Source organism: Pyxicephalus adspersus, chromosome 5, assembly GCF_032062135.1.
Source record: "Pyxicephalus adspersus chromosome 5, UCB_Pads_2.0, whole genome shotgun sequence".
Classification (NCBI taxonomy): domain Eukaryota; kingdom Metazoa; phylum Chordata; class Amphibia; order Anura; family Pyxicephalidae; genus Pyxicephalus; species Pyxicephalus adspersus.
In genome coordinates this window covers 28783505-28802795 of record NC_092862.1, presented here as the reverse complement: position 1 = coordinate 28802795, position 19291 = coordinate 28783505, and the positions used below count along the sequence as shown (strand labels likewise).

Genomic DNA, 19291 nt, shown 5'->3' with positions numbered 1-19291 from the left:
CAGGTGAAAAATGAAAATAAAGCATATTAAAAGACATTTTTGGCTGTGCAGATTATATTACTGGGCTTCCTGTTCTCTACTACTTGATTTACCATTTAATAATTTACTATATTAATGACATACGACTATAGTAGGGACATTAGATTGTGAGCTCCTTTGAGGGACAGTTAGTGACATGACTATGGACTTTGTACAGCGCTGCGTAATATGATGGCGCTATATAAATACTGTGTAATAACAATAATATTAATAATTTACCTAACCCCTCTTCATCATTGGCAGTATGCATCTCACTCTCTGAGCAACACTTTCAAATGTATGCGCACATCTTATGAGGCTATAAAACAATTTTGTTACCTTTGAATACCTCTTTTGCAGGCAAATGTCAATTGTTACAAACTGTTTTTGTCCTGTGTTTTCCTAGTTTAGTTGAATGCGACTAATTATAGATTTGAAAACATACTAGAAAATCTAAATTAAAAAGTGATACATGTGAAGAGCTTTAATACACTATGCACATTCGTAACGCTCCAATTTCTGTGGATAAAGTACCCCTTTCCCTGGTATTTTGTATCTTTCAGGGAAGCAGGCAGCCAGAACTATAAGCTCTAAGACCTCCACCTACCTGCGAGTATAGATCTGCTACATGTAAATGGTGGCTTTTTGTAATAGGCGCAAGCTCCAGGGTCATTATTCTAATACTGGCTTCAATACTTAAAGCTGATCATAAGTATTAAAAATAAAAGTGTGCTCACACAGCTGTAATAAAATATGTGGGTTTTGCTTAGCACCCCAATGTATGTTTTTTTTTTTTTTTATACCACCCCCAATATCATTTTGCACCTCTGCCCATCTTATGACTTGGTGCTGCCTGTCACAGCCCATTTCTTTGCTTGAATCCAGACTTCACATGACCTGGTCTTCCCAACTAACACAATTCTTCCAGCAGATTGCAGCACCAGATTATTTCCTTGGGTATTTTTTGCATGGGTGAGATTTCATTAGCTCTTCAACAGCAATTGCATGCACAAACCGGAAGGCTAGAGCAAGTCAGAAAAGTTGCCAATACAATTTTGTCTTTTTTAAAAGAAATATTTACCCTACACGTATGCTTTACAGTCAGTGACCTGGAAATAACATGCAGGAAGTCTAAATTTCTGTCTTGCCATTTGGTCCAGGTCAATGACAGATTATATATATATATATATATATATATATATATATTTTTTTTTTTTTTTAAGCAAAACTGCAGGTATATCCTATTCAGCCAATGCAAAGACAATATATCAGACAGAGGTAGACCGTGCAAAAACTTAAACCTTTGGCCAAAAGCTACCCATATAAAACCATTGCTGCACATTGTAGGGCAGTATTACAGGGCTGCAGGTTTGTTTGAAAATACATATTGCTTTGGCATACAAAAGCCCTGGGATTTACACATTTTATCATTTTTTCCTTCTTATTGCTAGAGAGCATATATACCATACAGTGCTAATGATACAAAATGCATTACCAGTTTCATGGAAAATTTAAAACGCCACAACAATACTGTAGTGTACCAAGTGTATATTTAAATTTACTGTATGCAATCTAACATCACATTTGGTCATAATTTATCGAATATACATAAATGATTAAAGTAGTAAAAGGACTCTTTTTTCAAGAGAATAAGATCTTGTGAAAAAGGAAAAAAATAAAATAATGCACAATAGAATTTAAAGCCAGGTCCAAAGTTCTAAGCTCTGAGTGAGTTTGCTCCTAATAAAGCAGATTTCTGTGAAATGTATATATATTATATTATTTATATATATGTATGTATGTATATATTGACAGTTCTACAAGGAGCAAACTATAGGAGTCTGAAAGAAAAAAAAAAGGAAGGGGGAATAAGACTTACACTAATTACATATTCACAAAGCAAAACATAAATTTCACGTTTTAAAATAGTCTCTTTTTAAACCTTTAAACAAACTAAATCTATTTTGGACCCCACCAAACAAAGAAAAAAAAACAGTTACTCATTTTTACATTGAGGAGGTATTATACTTTCAGAGATATATAAAGAAAACAATATTAGTTCCTGGAAATTCCTATTACTAACAATTACAAGCCAATTCTTGTTAGGTAAGGGGGACTGTAATAATTACTTAGTAACTGAATTTATTATCATTTACACAGCAAACCCGTTTAGTGAGATATTAAAAGCAGCAGTGACACTTTGCAACAGTTTGTCAAACAGCAGCAGTCACTCATGAAATATTTGTTGCAGGCCTGAATTGATTTTTTTTGTTGTTAGATGTGCAGGGCCCATAACTGAGCATTTATAGATATATATTAAAAAAAAATAAACTTGCTATGGTGGAAAAGAAAAAAACAAAAAAAACAAAACTTGTCATTTCTTCTCATAGCCATCCACAGTTAAGGCTCGTGATAGCTGATGTCTCATGATGAACGATAGTAAAAGAAGTCTGCCTGGTATCACTCTTATTGCCAGAACTTGCTGTGATCTTCTCCTTTGGGAAGGGAACGATCAGCTGCACAGAGAATTTCCAACATGTAGTATCAATTTCACGTGCAGTAAAACAAACTTCTGACACATAGAAGAGCTTGTTATTGACCTCTAGGTGATCTGTCCATGGTATAAAAGACAACTGTAAACTGGCTGCAGAGGTAACCATCCAGTTTTTTGTTTCCATTTTGTTGCTAGCCACATGCATGGAAAATTTCATACAACCCTAAATATTTTCAATCAAAAAATGATCCTATAAGGCAAGCCATCACTGATGATTTGACATAAGCTAACGGTGGTAGGTTGGCCTAATACAACTGGTCATTTCTGTCAACAAAAGCTGGTAGGAAGTGCTGGAAAACTTCCATGTTTAAAATCAGCTTTGGGGGGAAGACTTATTAAGGGGAAAAAAAAACACATCCGGAGAAAAGTTAGGAAGTTGCCAATGGCAACCAGTTATATTTTATTTACCACTGAATGAAAGTTAAAACTTGACAGGTGGATGAAGGCAAATTTTCATTTTCCCTCTACTGTTCTTATTCAATATATTCTGTCATGAATCCACCCTAAAAGGGTGGCCAAACACAGCTGAAGAGCTGCAACAGATTCAGGCATACATTTCGACAATTAGAAATCTGTTGGGCCATGTACCAAGTTAACTATAGGGTGATAACAGGCACATACACCAGTTAATAACAATGAGAAAAAAATGACAGGGGCAACATAAAAACAGATTACAAACGTCATCTTTTGTGAACATTTGGATTAATAATGGGCAATATCAGAAACCTGGCTAGGGAAAGAACCATCTCTTACAACCACTTGTAAATCAGGTTCCATTTTTAATTTTCAGTTATGATTGTAGGTTAGGTGTAAATCTGGTTGTTGAGGTTAAAGGAGATGATTATTTCCTCAGGCAGTTTTATAAATTAGTTTATAGAATTTTCTCATTACTCTCATATAGTACTGGGGATTGTTCTAAAGTCTGTTTTCTTGGCCAAAAGGTTTGTCAAAGAAATAAGCAGGAAAAAAAAAAAAAACAATAAATTGGTGAGGGTGAAACATAATATAAGCTCATCATCTATGACTTCATTATTTCTCTAAATAGATAGTCATTGCAATATTGCTCCCCCAAAAATATATATATTTATAAAATAAATAATAAAATTGTAAAGATAATTGCAGTTTGTACATATCTGAAACTTTATACCTGACATGAAGGGACAATAATAAAGCATTTAGGTAACAAGGAATTCGCTAAAGCACTCAGAATTGCCTGGCAGTCTACATACAACTCCAAAGAACTATTACAACTGATCTCCAAACTAATATAAAAGCAAGAAAATGATACAAAGCAAAATATGACAACATACAGTACACTTACGTTCAGACAGGCTCTGTGCCACTAAAAAAAAATTCTGTGGCTATTTGCTACCAGCAGCTCAAGCAAGACGTCCAACACTCCATCAGACTAACTCCAACGTCTGTGAAAAGTGTCTGAAAGCCCCCACAGATATCTACCTGGGACTGGAAAACCTAATCATCTATTAGACTTCAAAATTCATACCTTTCACCTGAGTAGAGAGGGCTTCTGCAAATACCTGCCTGCAGCTCATGAAACCAAAACATAAATTTATTAACAAGATTTTCAAATGAGAACTAGGCTAAAGAAATGCTACAGAATCCCAGGGTTCATTACATTACTTCCTGCTCTATTACCACCTGATCTTGGTTCACACAGTTCCTCAATGCATTAGCACTGGCTAGAAATGCCTGCCTTGCTTTTGTCTATATCAGGCTTACTAGGACTACAAAGAGAATGATTAGAACATTGAAAATTGGTAAACCAACTTTCAGCTCACCACTGTTTAGCTAGATGGGTAAAGGAATTCACACTGCTCCAGGTGGAGGAATCTGTACACAAAAAGATATCGAAGCATTATCGGACAATTCACACATGACTTTAGGTGTTCACGTAAATTATGACCTAACAATTTTGATATTCCAGTATGTCGTCTTTGATTTTATCACATTAAAAATCCAATGTTTTTTCTTAGATTATGAAAAACTGTATGACCATTTTTATGAAAAACATTAAAATTTGATCATGTTTACATTGAGAAAAATTGCATCCACAAAAAAGGATAAAAAAATTAATGAATGTGTGGATAGCAACAAGCTAGTCATATATTACTATCAGTTCATAATTTCAAGTGAATACACAATAAATCATGCTGTGATTGCCAAAAGTTTGTAGTTTGAAACTAGTACAGAGTGCAGCTCGTGCACAAAAAAAGCTACCCAGCTAGAAAATACATAATTTATGAACACTTAATAAACTATACCTAAAAGGAAAAGAAATTGAGGGCAAATAGCCAAATGCTAAAGTCCGGAATATTGCGTGAACAGTACTTTGTATCCTCACTTACCACAAACTGGAGCATTCTATTCTGCCAGATTATAAACAACTGCATTCAGCCAAATTCTGCGCAGTATACAAATAAAAAGAAAATTAAGCAGCAATTTAGGACCGTGTAATTGAACTAATAAAACAACTACAGTCGGAAGCGACTTGCCAATCACTCCTGATCAGTAATCCCTTTATATGATCCAAAAAATGTAGACGACCACCGCAGCTCATGACAAAACAAATACGTGACTTCAGCACTTGGCTTGACGCAATTTTTAGAGACAGAGTAGTAAGTAGACTGTCACAACGAGCTGACAAAGAGTAAAAATAACTTAACAGAATGTGAATACCATTACAGTGAATCATTCAATATCAAGAAGCTAATTCTACAGGTGGGCAAAAAAAGTGATCTAAAGCTAGCACTGCTTTAAATTCCACAAATAACCTCCACCACAAATTCCCCCAAAGAATCGAATAACTCTTTCAATCTAAGACCTGCAGCTGAGCTTAAAGCAGTGCTGCTGGATCTCTACAGTGAGAAAAAAAAAGTTATCAATATTATTTCCTAATACGTCCCACTCTTCTAGTAGTGTAAGGAACATCACATTCATACCAAGATTCATCATTGCTTTCCATTCTAACCAAAAATGATACACATATTAACATTACATTAGTAGTATTTAAACTTCGATAGGACCAACATAGCTATATCCTATAAATAAAAAATACATTTCTTTGATAACTGATTGGAGATGTTAGGACTCTGTAAATTTCAACCAAATGGCTGTATTCTGTACAGTCCTGTGCAAATTACTGGAAAAAAATAAAATTAAAAAAAGATATTTTTTGCTATAAGGCTTTGACCCTACAGTTTTCACAGCAATAACTATTGTCCAGCACGGTACCATATATAACAAGCCTTCAGTTCAATGACGAATCATTGGTCAAATTAAGCATCCTGTCCAGCTGAAGCACCCTTGAGTTTAAATGCCTATAGGCAGTCAGTCGTCTATTGTCATACAAACATCTCCTGATCCGTCCCATCGAGGCTGGGATTTCTGTTGCTCCCAATGTGAAGGATCGTTCTGTTCTCCCCAGCGTGAGGCGTCGTTTTGCTCTGACCATTGACTATGATCATTCTGATCTTCTCCTTCATCCACAAGGTCATCATCTGCATCTACTGTCTCTACAGGATCATTGTCATCATATTCTTCATCTCTAGGGAAGTCTGCGTCCGTCACCTGCTCTACACCAGCCTCTTGGAGTCCTGGTTGGGATTTATCCACACAGTCTACACAAACTCCATAGCGGCGTGAGCCGTGCCGAATTCCTACACTTGCTGCGAGCATGAAGATCTTTTTACATACCATGCACTTGTATTTCTTGTCTTTTTTATGCACCTAGATAAAGTGAAAAAAAGACAGGCTTAAAGATACAGAATTATAACAAAAGGAGTGGTACATTTTAGCAGTTTAAACTGTATTAAGATTAGTGAAAATGGTTTGCGTTCAGGTGTTAGACCTTCCTGAATAAACTATATGCAGCTTATCAGGTTAAAAAAAAAAACATTTTGAATATGGAAATTCAGTACAGGTAGTTCATGGAGATCACTCTCCAGGTGTTTTAAAGCTATACAGGCTTGCCTCTGAATTGAAATTGCTCAGTCTGATTTTAGGGGACACTGAATTTGTCGAAATGTCTACTGGCTGGAGGACATCCAACATCATCTAGTCCTTTTTTCCCTAGTGTGACCTTCCCTGGTAAAGCTCTTTTATTCACTGGACGTTAGTTATTTTGAGCATCACAAGGGAGGAACTAGTATGGGCAGTCCAAAACCAAACTGCATAGGAATACCAATTCCTCCAGATTGACAAGCATCCACCATGATATTTTACATTTTTATTTAAATCCATAAAAGAAAGGCTCACTGCTTCAAAGCTGGAGGGCTCCTGAGCATAGTACCGAGATCATTTTAGAAAGCTATATCCAGCAACCTGATGGCTCCGTCCAAGGCTAGCTGATCTAGCTGCATTCATTACATAAGTGAAACATAGAATTGCAGGCGATTACCAGGTCTAAAATACGGGATGACATAAAAACTGATATTTTATTTAAAAGCGTTACTATACCATATGGTGCGGTTACCACTGCACTGAAAGATTTCAAGTGCCCGGAGTATTCTTTGTACAATTTTGTTGGATTTTACAGGATGCTGAGGTGACCTGTGCATCAAAATCTCACATGTAGACCTCTAATTTTCATGGGTTGCATTTACTGTACATTATTTTGTACTACATTCAATGCTTCAGGTGTGAAATCAGCCCTCTCTTATATTAGTGCATTGAGTAGAATGTCATTAAGCATTGCTTTTTTTAACTAATGACAAAATATAGCACATATAAAATTATGTATAGAGCAATGCATCCCTCTACACCAGTGTTTTTCAACCGCTGTTCCACGGCACACTAGTGTGCCTTGAGAGATCTTCGGGTGTACCGTGGGAAATTATCCAATTTCAGTTAATTGGTCCCAAAATGATTTATTTACTGCAAAAAATCTGTCTTCATTTGTCTATACCAGCGATGTATAGTGATAGGCAGAACCAAAAAAAACTCTTCCACTAGATGGCAGCAGGTAGCTAATTTACGTGTCTGACTTTTTGGTGGTGTTCCGTGGGATTTTTCTAATTGTAAAATATGTGCCGCGACTAAGAAAGGTTGGGAAACACTGCTCTACACAAGCCACGTAGCCAACATTTATATAAAGTACAGTGAACCAAGAAAGTATTTTCCTGCCTTACTTGTGAAGAAAAATTGGTGATATATTCAATAAGGTTAAACCTTTATTTTCTGAGGGTACATATTTTGCTCTACTATCAATAGTTCTTTTTAAACTAGTTAATGTCAAAAATGTCAGGAGAAAAGCAATGCCACAAACCTCCTGACTGCAGTGCTTTCTAGGAATGAATAGAAGACTGGAGATAGGATTTGACTAATATATGTGGTTGTACCTCAGGACTTATACCTCATTCTTAAGAAAAGCTGTAATAAATGCAATTAGCCTAGAAAATGAAAACTTACCAAGGAATGTCTCTTGACGTGCTCTCTTCTAGTAAACAGCTTTCCACAGATGTCACAGCTAAAAGATCTTACTCCAGTGTGAATGAGTAAATGTCTTTTAAGTGTTCTTCTGTATTTTGCTACATAATTGCAATGAGGACATTTTAACTTATTCATGTTCAAAAGCCCAGTCGATGCATCCCCTAGTTGTAAAAAAACAAATTAAAAAATTAGGTAAACTCTTATTGTCACACAAGGCCAATCTATTCAAAGGGAATTTGGACCCAGATCATGCATACTTTAAACCCCCCAATAATCTCTGTATCTACAGGCAACAGAGAGAAAATCCTATTACAATACAAGTACTGAGGGCAGAATCAGGGAGATCCTTTTTACAGTTATTTTACTGCACACTACAAAAAAGTAAAAAGCAAAAACAAAAAAGTAAACCAAAACTGGTGAGATGGCAGTTTAGGATTACACCTTTAAAGCATTTGTGCACACCGTTCACTTCAGTGAAGTGCAGCAAAAACCAATGTTTTACTTACAGTTAGCAGCATAGTTGTTGGGCTATGGTTTACCTATGATTACATTAAACTTAAGAGACATATATGCTTACCATTCTCCCAGGTTTCCCTTGGCCACGGCTCTGGGTACATGCCAAATTTAAACTCTTTTGAGGTTCCTGAAAATACACAATACATGCATGATTAAATAAAAATATTTTAAAATTAAAAAAAAAAAAAAAAAACATTAAACAAGAATTTAAAAAAAAAAAAAAAAAAAAAAATCTTTTTTACCTCTTTAGTACAAAATTTTAGTTACCCTAAATAATGGCCCTAGAATTTTTATTTTTCTGAGGTGTGCACTGCATACACACAGATGCCCCGATTATGATCATTTTAACACTTTAGGAATTTTTGTCACTGAACTTTATTGCTATCACTGGCTCCACACATCCCAAGTGATAGAAGAATAATGACTGCAGCGCTGTACATTAAATAGGGGTTGCAAATGACAGACCGATACAAAACAATGACTTAAGAGAAGGAGAGGAACCTGGCCAAAAGAGCTTACAATTCAAGAGTGGGGAAGAGTAATAGAGACCCCTGTACACCACCAGACGGGGGGGGGGGGGGGGGGGGGGGGGGCGACAGATTTGAAAGTAAAGTGCTCAGAGCTAGGGGGGTGGGATGCACATCACCTGTCTGTGGAATTTATTTAGCAGTTAAACAAAAATAGATAGGTAACACGTGTATTGAAACAAATGTCAAACAAGGTCATGAACAACATTGTCCTGCAGCAACAAAGATTTCCATATGATTGAAGGGGTAACAGTATGAAAATATACTGGAAGTTGTAGAGTTATTTACAACACAATAGATTTCCAATTTAGTGAAACATCCAAAATATAATTTTTTTTTTATTTCTGTTCTTTAAACAGCTTTTATTAAAGCTTTTCATTTTAAATATTTTTCCCACTCTATGCAGTGGAGATTATCTGCAGAATTAGTCAATTTCCACAACACTGAGATAGAAGGAATGGAAATCATTTTGAATTGTTCAAACTCAAATATGTTTGTGAATGAAAGCATATAAAGTCACCAACCTAGGAAGTTTTATAAATACCTATTAAGATATTTAGTTATGTCGCTATCGGTGTTATTCTTTTTTTAAGCCAATAACCAGAATATCTACCCCCAAATACACAAAATTGTGATCCATCATTAAAGTTGGCTACAGGTCTGGCAATTTTCACTAAATTTCAATCCTTTTACATTCACCAGGAACATGATTGCAATTCATCCTCAGAAGTCAAACTAACAACTCCTATGAGCTAAAACTGTACAATACATTGACAGCTTCAATACAATTTGATGCAATAGCAAAACCTGAAGATACCAGCAAAGTTTTTGCAAATTTGGGGTGAGAAGGGTAATCTAAAAAGTCATCTGCTTGTGGTTATTCAGCCACCATTTTCTAACTTGAATGTGTTGAGAATTCAATGGAAAAAAAAAATGGAACTCAAACTTAGGCTATGTACACACGTGCAATTGTTCTCGTCCAAAAATCGGCTCAGGGCTCTTATGTGTGTTCAGTTGTCCATCGTCTGAATGACCGTCCTGGCGGATCCATGGACGATGGACGACGAACGATCCTAATAGAAGTGAAGGTAGAGAGAGCCCTCCCCTCTCCATAGAGTAGAACGATGTTGTATGTACAGCACTAATTCAGAATTGAGCAGTTGTTAGAAAGAATAGTGAAAGATCCTTTCCAACAACAATGATTGCACGTGTGTGCAAAGCTTAAAGCTGCGTACACACTTCCAATAATTATCGGTGGAAACGAACAACGAACGACCGATCTGCCAAAAACCTTTTACAAAAACCGATGACGCCGACAAACGAGGCTTGTCGTTGGAAATGAACGACAGTCACGGCAGATCTGATTGGCCGACGAATGTTCAGCATCTATCGTGTGCACGGTCATTCAGTGATCGTGCATGTTTCTGAAAAACACTTTCTCCTTTACATGTCACTTTCTGCATCGTTCAAACGATTGTATCTAGCGTGATCGTATTGTTACAGCATGTACAGAATTGTGCACAATACGATCATTCAAATATAATCGTCCATAATCGTTCGTTTTCTAACGATAATTAATGGAAGTGTGTACCTAGCTTTAGAAGGCTGCACCAAATTGCCTTGTGTAAAATACAGCAGATATGCACAGACACCAAGGAAAGACCTTCACAATCACTATGCTAAAGATACCATGTTCATGGTCACATTATCATAGATAGAAAGTGCTGCAGCCTCAACAGATATTTCTTAAAATAAATTAAAGTATTGGCGACATTTCTGTCTACCCCCTATGCAGCATATGTATGTACATTGTCAGGGAGCACATATCATATTACAGTAATCATGGAAGGTGTGTCCCATCTACACAATGGAGCCTTACTCAACATATAATAGAGCCCCCAGGTGTGTTTCTCTGCACGGTCTAATTACAACAGCCAGTTTTAGGAAAACAACTTCATACCCAATGGACAAACAGCACTCACTACATCAGCCATGTGAAATACAAGACAGGCAACGCTAGGTGAACAAACTAGAACAGCAAAATTGTCTTTTGTAAATGGAAGAAGTATAGATCAGACATATGCCTTGTAGAGTGTGGCAGAGTCAGCGATTATATGCTTTCACAAACAAGACTCAAAAATTTAGGTGGAACAGCAACGTGGCCCCAGCCCCGCCAACTTTGATTAAGTATTTCTTTTGAATTCTTTAATAAACCATACAGATTCAAAAGTTTATTGAGCAGACAGAAGAAACTGGTAGTTGCACGGCCACAATAAAAGCAGAACTAAAAAATATTTCCTTTAAAATGGAATCCGTACTGTTTGAAAAATATGTCCAAGCATGTAATCTGTAAATACATGTAAAAATGTGCTGCGCGCAAATGCTGAGTAATCTTTATGACCTCTAAATTGAGTTCACTGGATGGAAGTCCCTAGAGGTCTTTCTCCGCCTCCGAGTAGGTCAGAGGCCTTTGACTTTTTAGAGAAGAGGGAGTGAATTTTGAAGGGAGGCTCCATCTCATCCTAAGCCTACAAACCTTGTCACAATGGACTGGATTTATTAAAGCTCTCCAAGGCTGGAGAAGATACACTTTCACCAGTGAAGCTGGGTGATCCAACAAACCAGGAATGGATTTCTTTAAATCATTTGCTAGCAAATGTTTTGAATCCAGGACCAGATCCATTCCAGGTTTGTTGGATCGCCAGGCCTCACTGATGAAAGTGTATTCTCTCCAGCCTTGGACAGCTTCAGAAAATCAGGCCCACTGTGGGAAGTGTATGATGTGCCTTTGCAATCTGTGGAAAAAAAATACATCTGACCCCCAAGCCACTGAACTCCTCTCTTTGAGCCCTTTCAGAACACTTTCTCTGGGCCTGTGAGCCCTTTTACCCACACACATTCTTCCAGTCACACAAACTGCTCCCTATAAATAAAGGGGGGACCACTAAATATCTGAAGCAGTCACAATAGTTATGCACAGGTTTTAGATAAGTCTGCTTAGACAGAAGGAGGAATGGAGGAGCAGTAAAAATGCCCAAATAAATAAAGATGCTGGCAAAAAAATGAAAGTAGTTTAGGAAGATAACTTTTTATAGGGGAAAAAAATATTTCCCTCCATTGTACACACCAGCTTCAAAAGAGGGTATTTTTTATATCGCCCCTGGAATGTGGGATTTGCAGGTATGTATGCATAATATGTCCTAACTATTTTACAGGGACTGCGAAACAAAAAATGGTTACTGTGCTACTGGTGGCATAATTGTTTGCACGATGTGCTGCCCTAAGGTTAACACTGTTAAAAAAGGCCCTTAGAGGGGTGGTTGTGATCGCGGTGATACAGTTTTACAAATACACAGCACACACATTAGGGCTATATAGATTAAAAAATAAAAGTTACAGATAAAATGTATTCACTTTAAGCCCCTCTAGCAAATATTCTGTATAATATTCTACAAGACAACAATAAAGTCTGCCCTTAGGAGAGCCAGCAGCTGACACAATGTGCACTTGCTAGCTGTGTCACTGTGTAAATTGTTTCCTGTTTGTGATCACTATCTCAGCTCTAATACGGGGATCAATTTGAAATACAAATGTTTTCTTCTTTAGATTTAAACAAGTTTAGATAAAACTTTTAAACCCAAACAAAAAATAAAGTTAACAAAGAAATTATTTAAAGCAATCCAATGGGCCACATGATTTGTGTAAAGGATAACAACTCGTCAAACTCCTAAAACCCCATTGTGTAACTGTGCACCACTCCATACACACCCAGTATGTTTTGAGTGGGACTAAAAAGTACTTCCTGGCAACCATACGTTCCAACACCCTCCACATTAAGAATCCCATAGGGTTTCTAGTCGAGTACATACACACTAGGAAAAACGGTTTGGCAATAATTTTACCTCTTTGTATGCGACATGGTCAAAGCTGATTGTTGCACCCACCAGCTGATCATTAGATGATAGTGCAGTGTGCATGCACATTTTGTTCATTAAACAGGCACTCTTTTCGCCCACTTTAATACACTGTTTGAATGCACTGATCCACTGGTCTGCCTTGCACAATTTTTGGTTATACTGGCCTTTAGTTTTAATCACAAAGGCACTTTGGATTTGAAAATAAAAAATGATGCTCCAAGTTATTGGCCATGGGGGAAAAAAAGCAGCATTTTGTACATTCATACAACACATTCACCTCCCCACAAATAGGTTCATTGTTATGAAAACCAAACACCAAAGATAAGTTTAGATGGGCAATTGGACACTGTGTACTATCATAACCACTTTTGGGAACTGTCAACCACTAGTTGTCCAATTCAAGTTTATAGAAGTGGTTGGGGGTCAGACTGCCCTGAGACGTTGCACGAAGCTTCTGAAAAACCTTACCATCACTACAACACCTACACAAAAAGGGACTTGTTTCAATTGTTTTAATAATAGGCAGGAATTTGTGGCAGTTAGGGAGTGGCTGACAGTGGTGAACCACAGCTCTTTTGCTTAGAAAAAAACGCCCATCTAAACCTGAGGGCCACAATAAAACAGTTAGCTAGGAGCCTATGTCAACTGGCCATAAACTTGTTTTGATGGCATCAATTCTGAGATCATTCAGAATTCACCAACAGGTGCATTTGATTTGTATGCAGCTGCCCCTTGACCTGCATTTGACCTCCTATAAGCATATATATGGCTTCTATTGGATTGAAAATGCTGCTTAAACCAATCAATTCTCAACTGTACAGTTTGCTCATACAAGAACTTATGCCAGATGTTTCATATACTACCGTACTTGGCCAGTGGTGGAGACCCTTTACCAGTGAAAGAACAGCACCACAATGCATGCATATGTTAATAAGGAACTAAAGTTCCACTATTGAGAATACATGATCACACAGGTTATTATTGCAGGAAAGAAGAAGTGATAATATTCTTGCCTACATGTTTTATTGCTCCGGGTTTCTGGTGAAAATGTTAAGCTGTGCATGTAAAACCAGATCAAGATGGCTGAAGAGTGCAGCGCCTTGCGAGAGAACAGGGACAGGAGAGTAATACGAGGTTAGGATTTGCAGCCTAATCTCATTAACTAAGACAGGGAAAAAAGCTCAAAGTGAAATTGTTCTACTCTTTTAGTAAATGAGCAGCAATGTGTTTAACCTCCCTGACAGTATTCCTGAGTGTGGCTCGGGGTTAATTTTTAGTACAAAAAGCGTTAACCCCAAGCCACACTACGCTCGGGGTGAAATGGGAAGGGAGTTTCTAAATCTTACCTGGTCCCAACGTCCTCCAGCGATGCCCGGCAAGTGCAAGCTTGCGGCTGGGAGGTTAGGACCCTGACGCTGGAAGGCAGGACCAGGCGGGAAATTAAAAATAATAAGTATTTTTGAATGAAGCGCTTTGACATTTAAAAATACTTATTATTCAGACCGCCAGGGAGGTTAATACAACACCTTTGTGGCATAGTTCCTTGAAAGAATACAAAATCAGTATGTTGTACATACATTTTCAAATGATCAATTTATTATCAATTTCATGAAAAAGTTACATTAGGGAACCTTGACAGATTTTCACAACCTACCTGCTGCATCCTGGAAGCACTGTAAATCCTCTTCTACGTAGGGAACAGGCTGTTGCAGCATAGTGTTACCATCTACTTGGAGTTCACTGTTTGGAGGGATGTTATAAACAAATCTCTTGGTGGTTTGGTTTTTTCTCCTGGCCTTGGTGGTCTCTTGCACACCAACTGAATTTGAAGCCATATCATTCCACACAAACACCTTTCCCTGAGCTGGGGGCTCGATTTCCGTCACGTCTGGAGAGCTGTCCTGAATCCATGTGGAGTCATTCGCTTGGAAGTTATCAGCTTGGCTTTCATCCAAACTAAATCCTTCTGTTTCAAGTTTTATGTTACTTGCCAAATTTGTAAGATTACGGGTAGCCCAAAAGCTGGCAGATTTCTGATCCCGGGAAGCAACACCATCTTTGTTCTTTCTTTTGTTATAGCTTACAACAACAGTCTCTGGAGCTTCGGATTTTATACTTATATTCAAGGCATCTTTGATGAAATTTCGACACGACTGGACAACCTCAGTCATCTGGAGATAGCTGGCCACAGTCATCACTTCTATGGCGTTTTGGCTGGTGAGTACAAGATTACCCGAGTACATAAAGTCTAAAATGACTGAAAAACCATGCACAGCAACAATGTCCAAGTAGGTAACAGTGGTTTGGTCACGGCTTTCTTTGTTTGCAAAACAGTACAAGGTTTTAAAAAAGCGGCTGCCTGCAACCAGGATATTCTTATGAGCTCTGAAGACCTTGCCACTTACTACAATATTGACATCACAAAGAATGCCTTTTTTCCTCTGGTCATTGAGTTCTTGCAAAAGTTGGTAACAGTAGGAATTTTCATTTGGCTTTATACTATAGTCGCTGTAGTTCTCTGGCACTTCCTGCTTGATTTCAAGCTCCTATGAATAGAAATAAGTAAGGCAATTTAGTAAAAACTTAACTGTTCTCTTAACAACACATACTGATGGGGCATTATCAGCAACAAATTTTAGCATGGAAAAAGCTGACAACATACGGTATATGAGGTGTAGCACTGCCTCCTGGGATGCATGACACTTGAGCGCTCTTCTGCGCATGACCTAGCATCTCAGACATGCACAGAAGGAGCCATTTTGCGCACAAAGAAAAATTTGACAATCTCAAGCATGCGAAGTGAGATCAGCAATTTTTTTTTTCATCCTATGTCACTCGATCTTGCGCCTGGATTGGGTGATGTAGGGAGAACAGGAAGAAGAAGAAGAGATGGCAGCGCACCAGCTCTGGGACGACACGTGACCCGATGCAGGACACCCCCAGTGCGATTGGACTGCTCTGTGGGATTTAAGGTGTTTTTTTTTTTTTTTTTGCAGTTTTGGGTTTAGTTCCTATTTAAAGATTAACTTCAGCAGTATTCAATATAATTTTTTAAATGTGATGTTTAACAAATATTCACTGCAAGTCAATCTTCTTGATGCAAGTAATAATTTACCTGCAATAGTGGTAAATATCACTTCTTAATTTACCCCTGGCAGACAAAACCCTGTAAAAAATATTACCACTGACTTCTATAATACATGTAGCTTGATTGTTTAACCAATGTGCCTGATGTATACAAGTGTAGCGATTTCTATAATATAGAGAGCATTAACATCCAGCTAGTCTGTTGTGGTATGTTAACGTGTGCATTGTACTAAGGAAGCTCTCCATGCAGCACAACAAAGCAATAATAGGATGTGAACCTGCAATGCCATGTAGAGTGGAATGTTGTAATCCATGTGTAAAGGAGATGTAATCCCATTTAGTGCACGGTTTCTTAACCAGCGTTCTGAGAAAGTCTGGGGTTCCTCCAGAGCTTGCTAGGGGGATCTTTCAGCAATGAACACTTTACACCTCTCAGGTCACATTCCTGCTAGTCTACAATGCAAGAAGCTTTCTTCCTACTGACCATTACACTAATATACCCTGAGCTGTGGATATTATATTTATAGAAGAGGTCCCCTGAAGGTTATTATCAAGGGTTCCCCACAATAAAAAGGTTGAAACACTCTGATTTTGTGTGTATGCATTTACAACTCAAAAGCAACACACAGACACATGCACAGTGCCATGGCACCTAGGCGTGAATAGAGCTATTATAATTCACTAGTTTTCATCCTTGAACAAATGTATATTATATAGATAATTATAGAATAAAAATAAATCAGAATAGACCCAAAACTACAATGTAGAAATAAAGGTATTATACCCAGGGACTGGATTTATGTAACCTGTTGCAGGACAGCCATGGTCACATCTCCTTAGCCTGATACTGCCGACATGATCATGGTGTTTCTGCCCCTTTAATTCCAGCAACCAAGAATTGTATTTTCTGCGCACAAGGTTATCACAATATTTGTAGCTGTAAGCCATGGCCGGATTCACACACGAGTCCATACAGGTGAATGTGACTTATACATCGGTGTCCCAGAAAAGGCACTGCACCCCGGGCTGGGGACGGGGCACGGACAGGAGGGGGCGCAGTTCAGGGGACCCATTGGGGAGCAGCCACGTAGCGACACGTTCATCGCCCGGGCCAGGCAGCGGGCGGGCGGCGCCCACCTGAGGAAAGTAGGGGAGGGGTGAAAGGGGGGTGGGGGGAGGCACAGGAAAGGGAGATGGGGACCGGGGGGGCGGGGAGCAAACTTCCGGCTTGTTTCTTACACCAGCTCAGGCCCCTCTTAGAAATGTAGGTCACCCCTTCCTCCCCAACACAAGACACTAAACACCACCCCTTCCTGGTGTCAGGCTGATACCATAATCAGCTTACAGCAAGGGTGGGGTGCAGATCACAGATAGCACGGGTGTCCCAGCTGGCCACAACAAAAGAGTGGTCAGTCATGTGACCAAACCCCAGGACCCCTGCACAAGGACATGTGACCAGCCCTATCTCCCCTGCAATGAGACATGTGACCCCAGCGTGGTTCAACACAAACTCCATTATTAGCACAATGTACCCACAGCCCGGGCATAAACCCGAAATTTACACAGTGCATCATCCTTCCTGAACCCCATGCTTGGTGGCACTGCACCCCCTAAGCATGGGCATTATGAATGGCTGCATATCCCTTCCCCCAATGCCAGCACCTGGCACAGCCCCTCCCTATACAGGTACACAGGTACAGTCCCAGCAGGTGAACCAGCAAACTGAGGCCGCCTAACAGCTGCAGGACTACAAGTCACAGCAAGGTGTACAATAACAATGTGTTCCCCATAGATCAGCTGTATTAAAACGTCACATCCCTCCCCCACCCGGCTATCACCTCCAAGGTCAGCAGGGTGTGCTGGGACTGTTAGTTCTACACACAAGGGGGGCTTATAATGGAGGAACTATGACCCGGGGGGGCTTCTCACCTGAGCTGCGGGGTCGTTGAGGTGATGCTCGGCGGTCTGGCTGTGTCGGACCAGTAGCGCCCTCTTGTAGGTTCGGGTGCCCTTGGTGAGATCGTCGTGGCCGGCTTGTTCGTTGCCCTGGCACCAGGCGCAGGACATGAGGCCGGTCTCCTGGCAGAAGCGGAGCCAGGGGAACTCATGCAGCCAGGAGCCCTGGAAGGAGCAATGCAGGCTGGGCAGCAAGGACTGGGACCGGGCTGAGGGCAGGAGGCCGAAGCGCCGGGGCCCGTCTCCCTGGATCAGGGTGCAGTCCTCGTCCCCCTCGGCGGTCGCTTCCGCCTTCCCCCCGGCAGCGTCCTCGTCCTCTTCTTCCTCGTCGTCCTCATCCTCCTCACTGCTGTCCCCGCTTACCGAGGGCCCGGTCACCGCTCCAGCTGCCGTCTTGGGCCTCGCCGCTCCGGGGTAGGCCTCGCCTTCCTCCTCCTCGTCCTCCAGCAGGCCCTCCGGCTCCAACTCCACTTCTACCTCCTCCTCTTCCCCGCCGCCGCCATTCAGCTGGCGGCCCAGCGACCAGGCCTGAACCTCCTCCTCCGAGCTGACGCCATTATTGTTGTTATTGTTCCCCACGGCAGAGGACAGGCCTCCTCCCCGGAAGGCCAGTGTCCTGCGGTTCATCTCCGCCATGTCACGACGCGGCTCTCTCTCTCTCCACACAGGCCGCCCGGGCCCGCGGCCGCCCGGTAATACGTGAGGTGACCGTGGGACCCCCCCTGCTGTCTGCCGCGCACAGGCTTCTGGGAGCCGCTTCACCTCTCACACACGCACAGCTAGCGGGCGGCGGCACGTCTTCCCTAACACGGGCTCCGATAACACAATGGCGCCCACAAACACACCGCTCTGCTGCACGGCCGAGGTCGAATGGCAAATGAACAACGGACTGCGCCCACAATGCACCGGGGCGCTGTCCGGAGAGGGGGAGTCAGGGGGGCGGGTGAGGTGGGGGTGGGGGCGCAGCTGAGGGAGGCCTCCTCTCTGTACACAGCGGCGCGCACACCTCACCCCACTGAGAGCGCCGTGCACCCTGCCTGAGGGCACCACACACACCCTGCTTCCTGGGGTCAGTGTGCGGGAACCCCAGGGGCCCTCACTGCACTGACACACTGCCATGACACCCGAGTACTGGCACACTGTGCCCTGCATGTACACACTGCCATGAGACCTGGGTACTGGTATACTGTGCCCTGCATGTACACACTGCCATGAGACCTGGGTACTGGCACCCGCTGTGCCCTGCATGTACACACTGCCATGAGACC

General features: G+C 40.6%; 1 protein-coding gene across 1 annotated transcript; it reads right to left on the bottom strand.

The window, feature by feature from the left end:
- Positions 1 to 1551: 1551 nt before the first annotated feature.
- ZBTB10 (zinc finger and BTB domain containing 10) lies at positions 1552 to 18932 on the bottom strand. The gene is made up of 5 exons (XM_072411011.1): positions 17997 to 18932; positions 14635 to 15526; positions 8598 to 8663; positions 8000 to 8181; positions 1552 to 6319 (listed from the first exon to the last, which is right to left on the bottom strand). The coding sequence occupies exons 1-5, from the start codon at positions 18657 to 18659 to the stop codon at positions 5921 to 5923; spliced, it is 2202 nt and encodes a 733-aa protein (XP_072267112.1). The 5' UTR covers positions 18660 to 18932; the 3' UTR covers positions 1552 to 5920.
- Between the last annotated feature and the right edge of the window lie 359 nt (positions 18933 to 19291).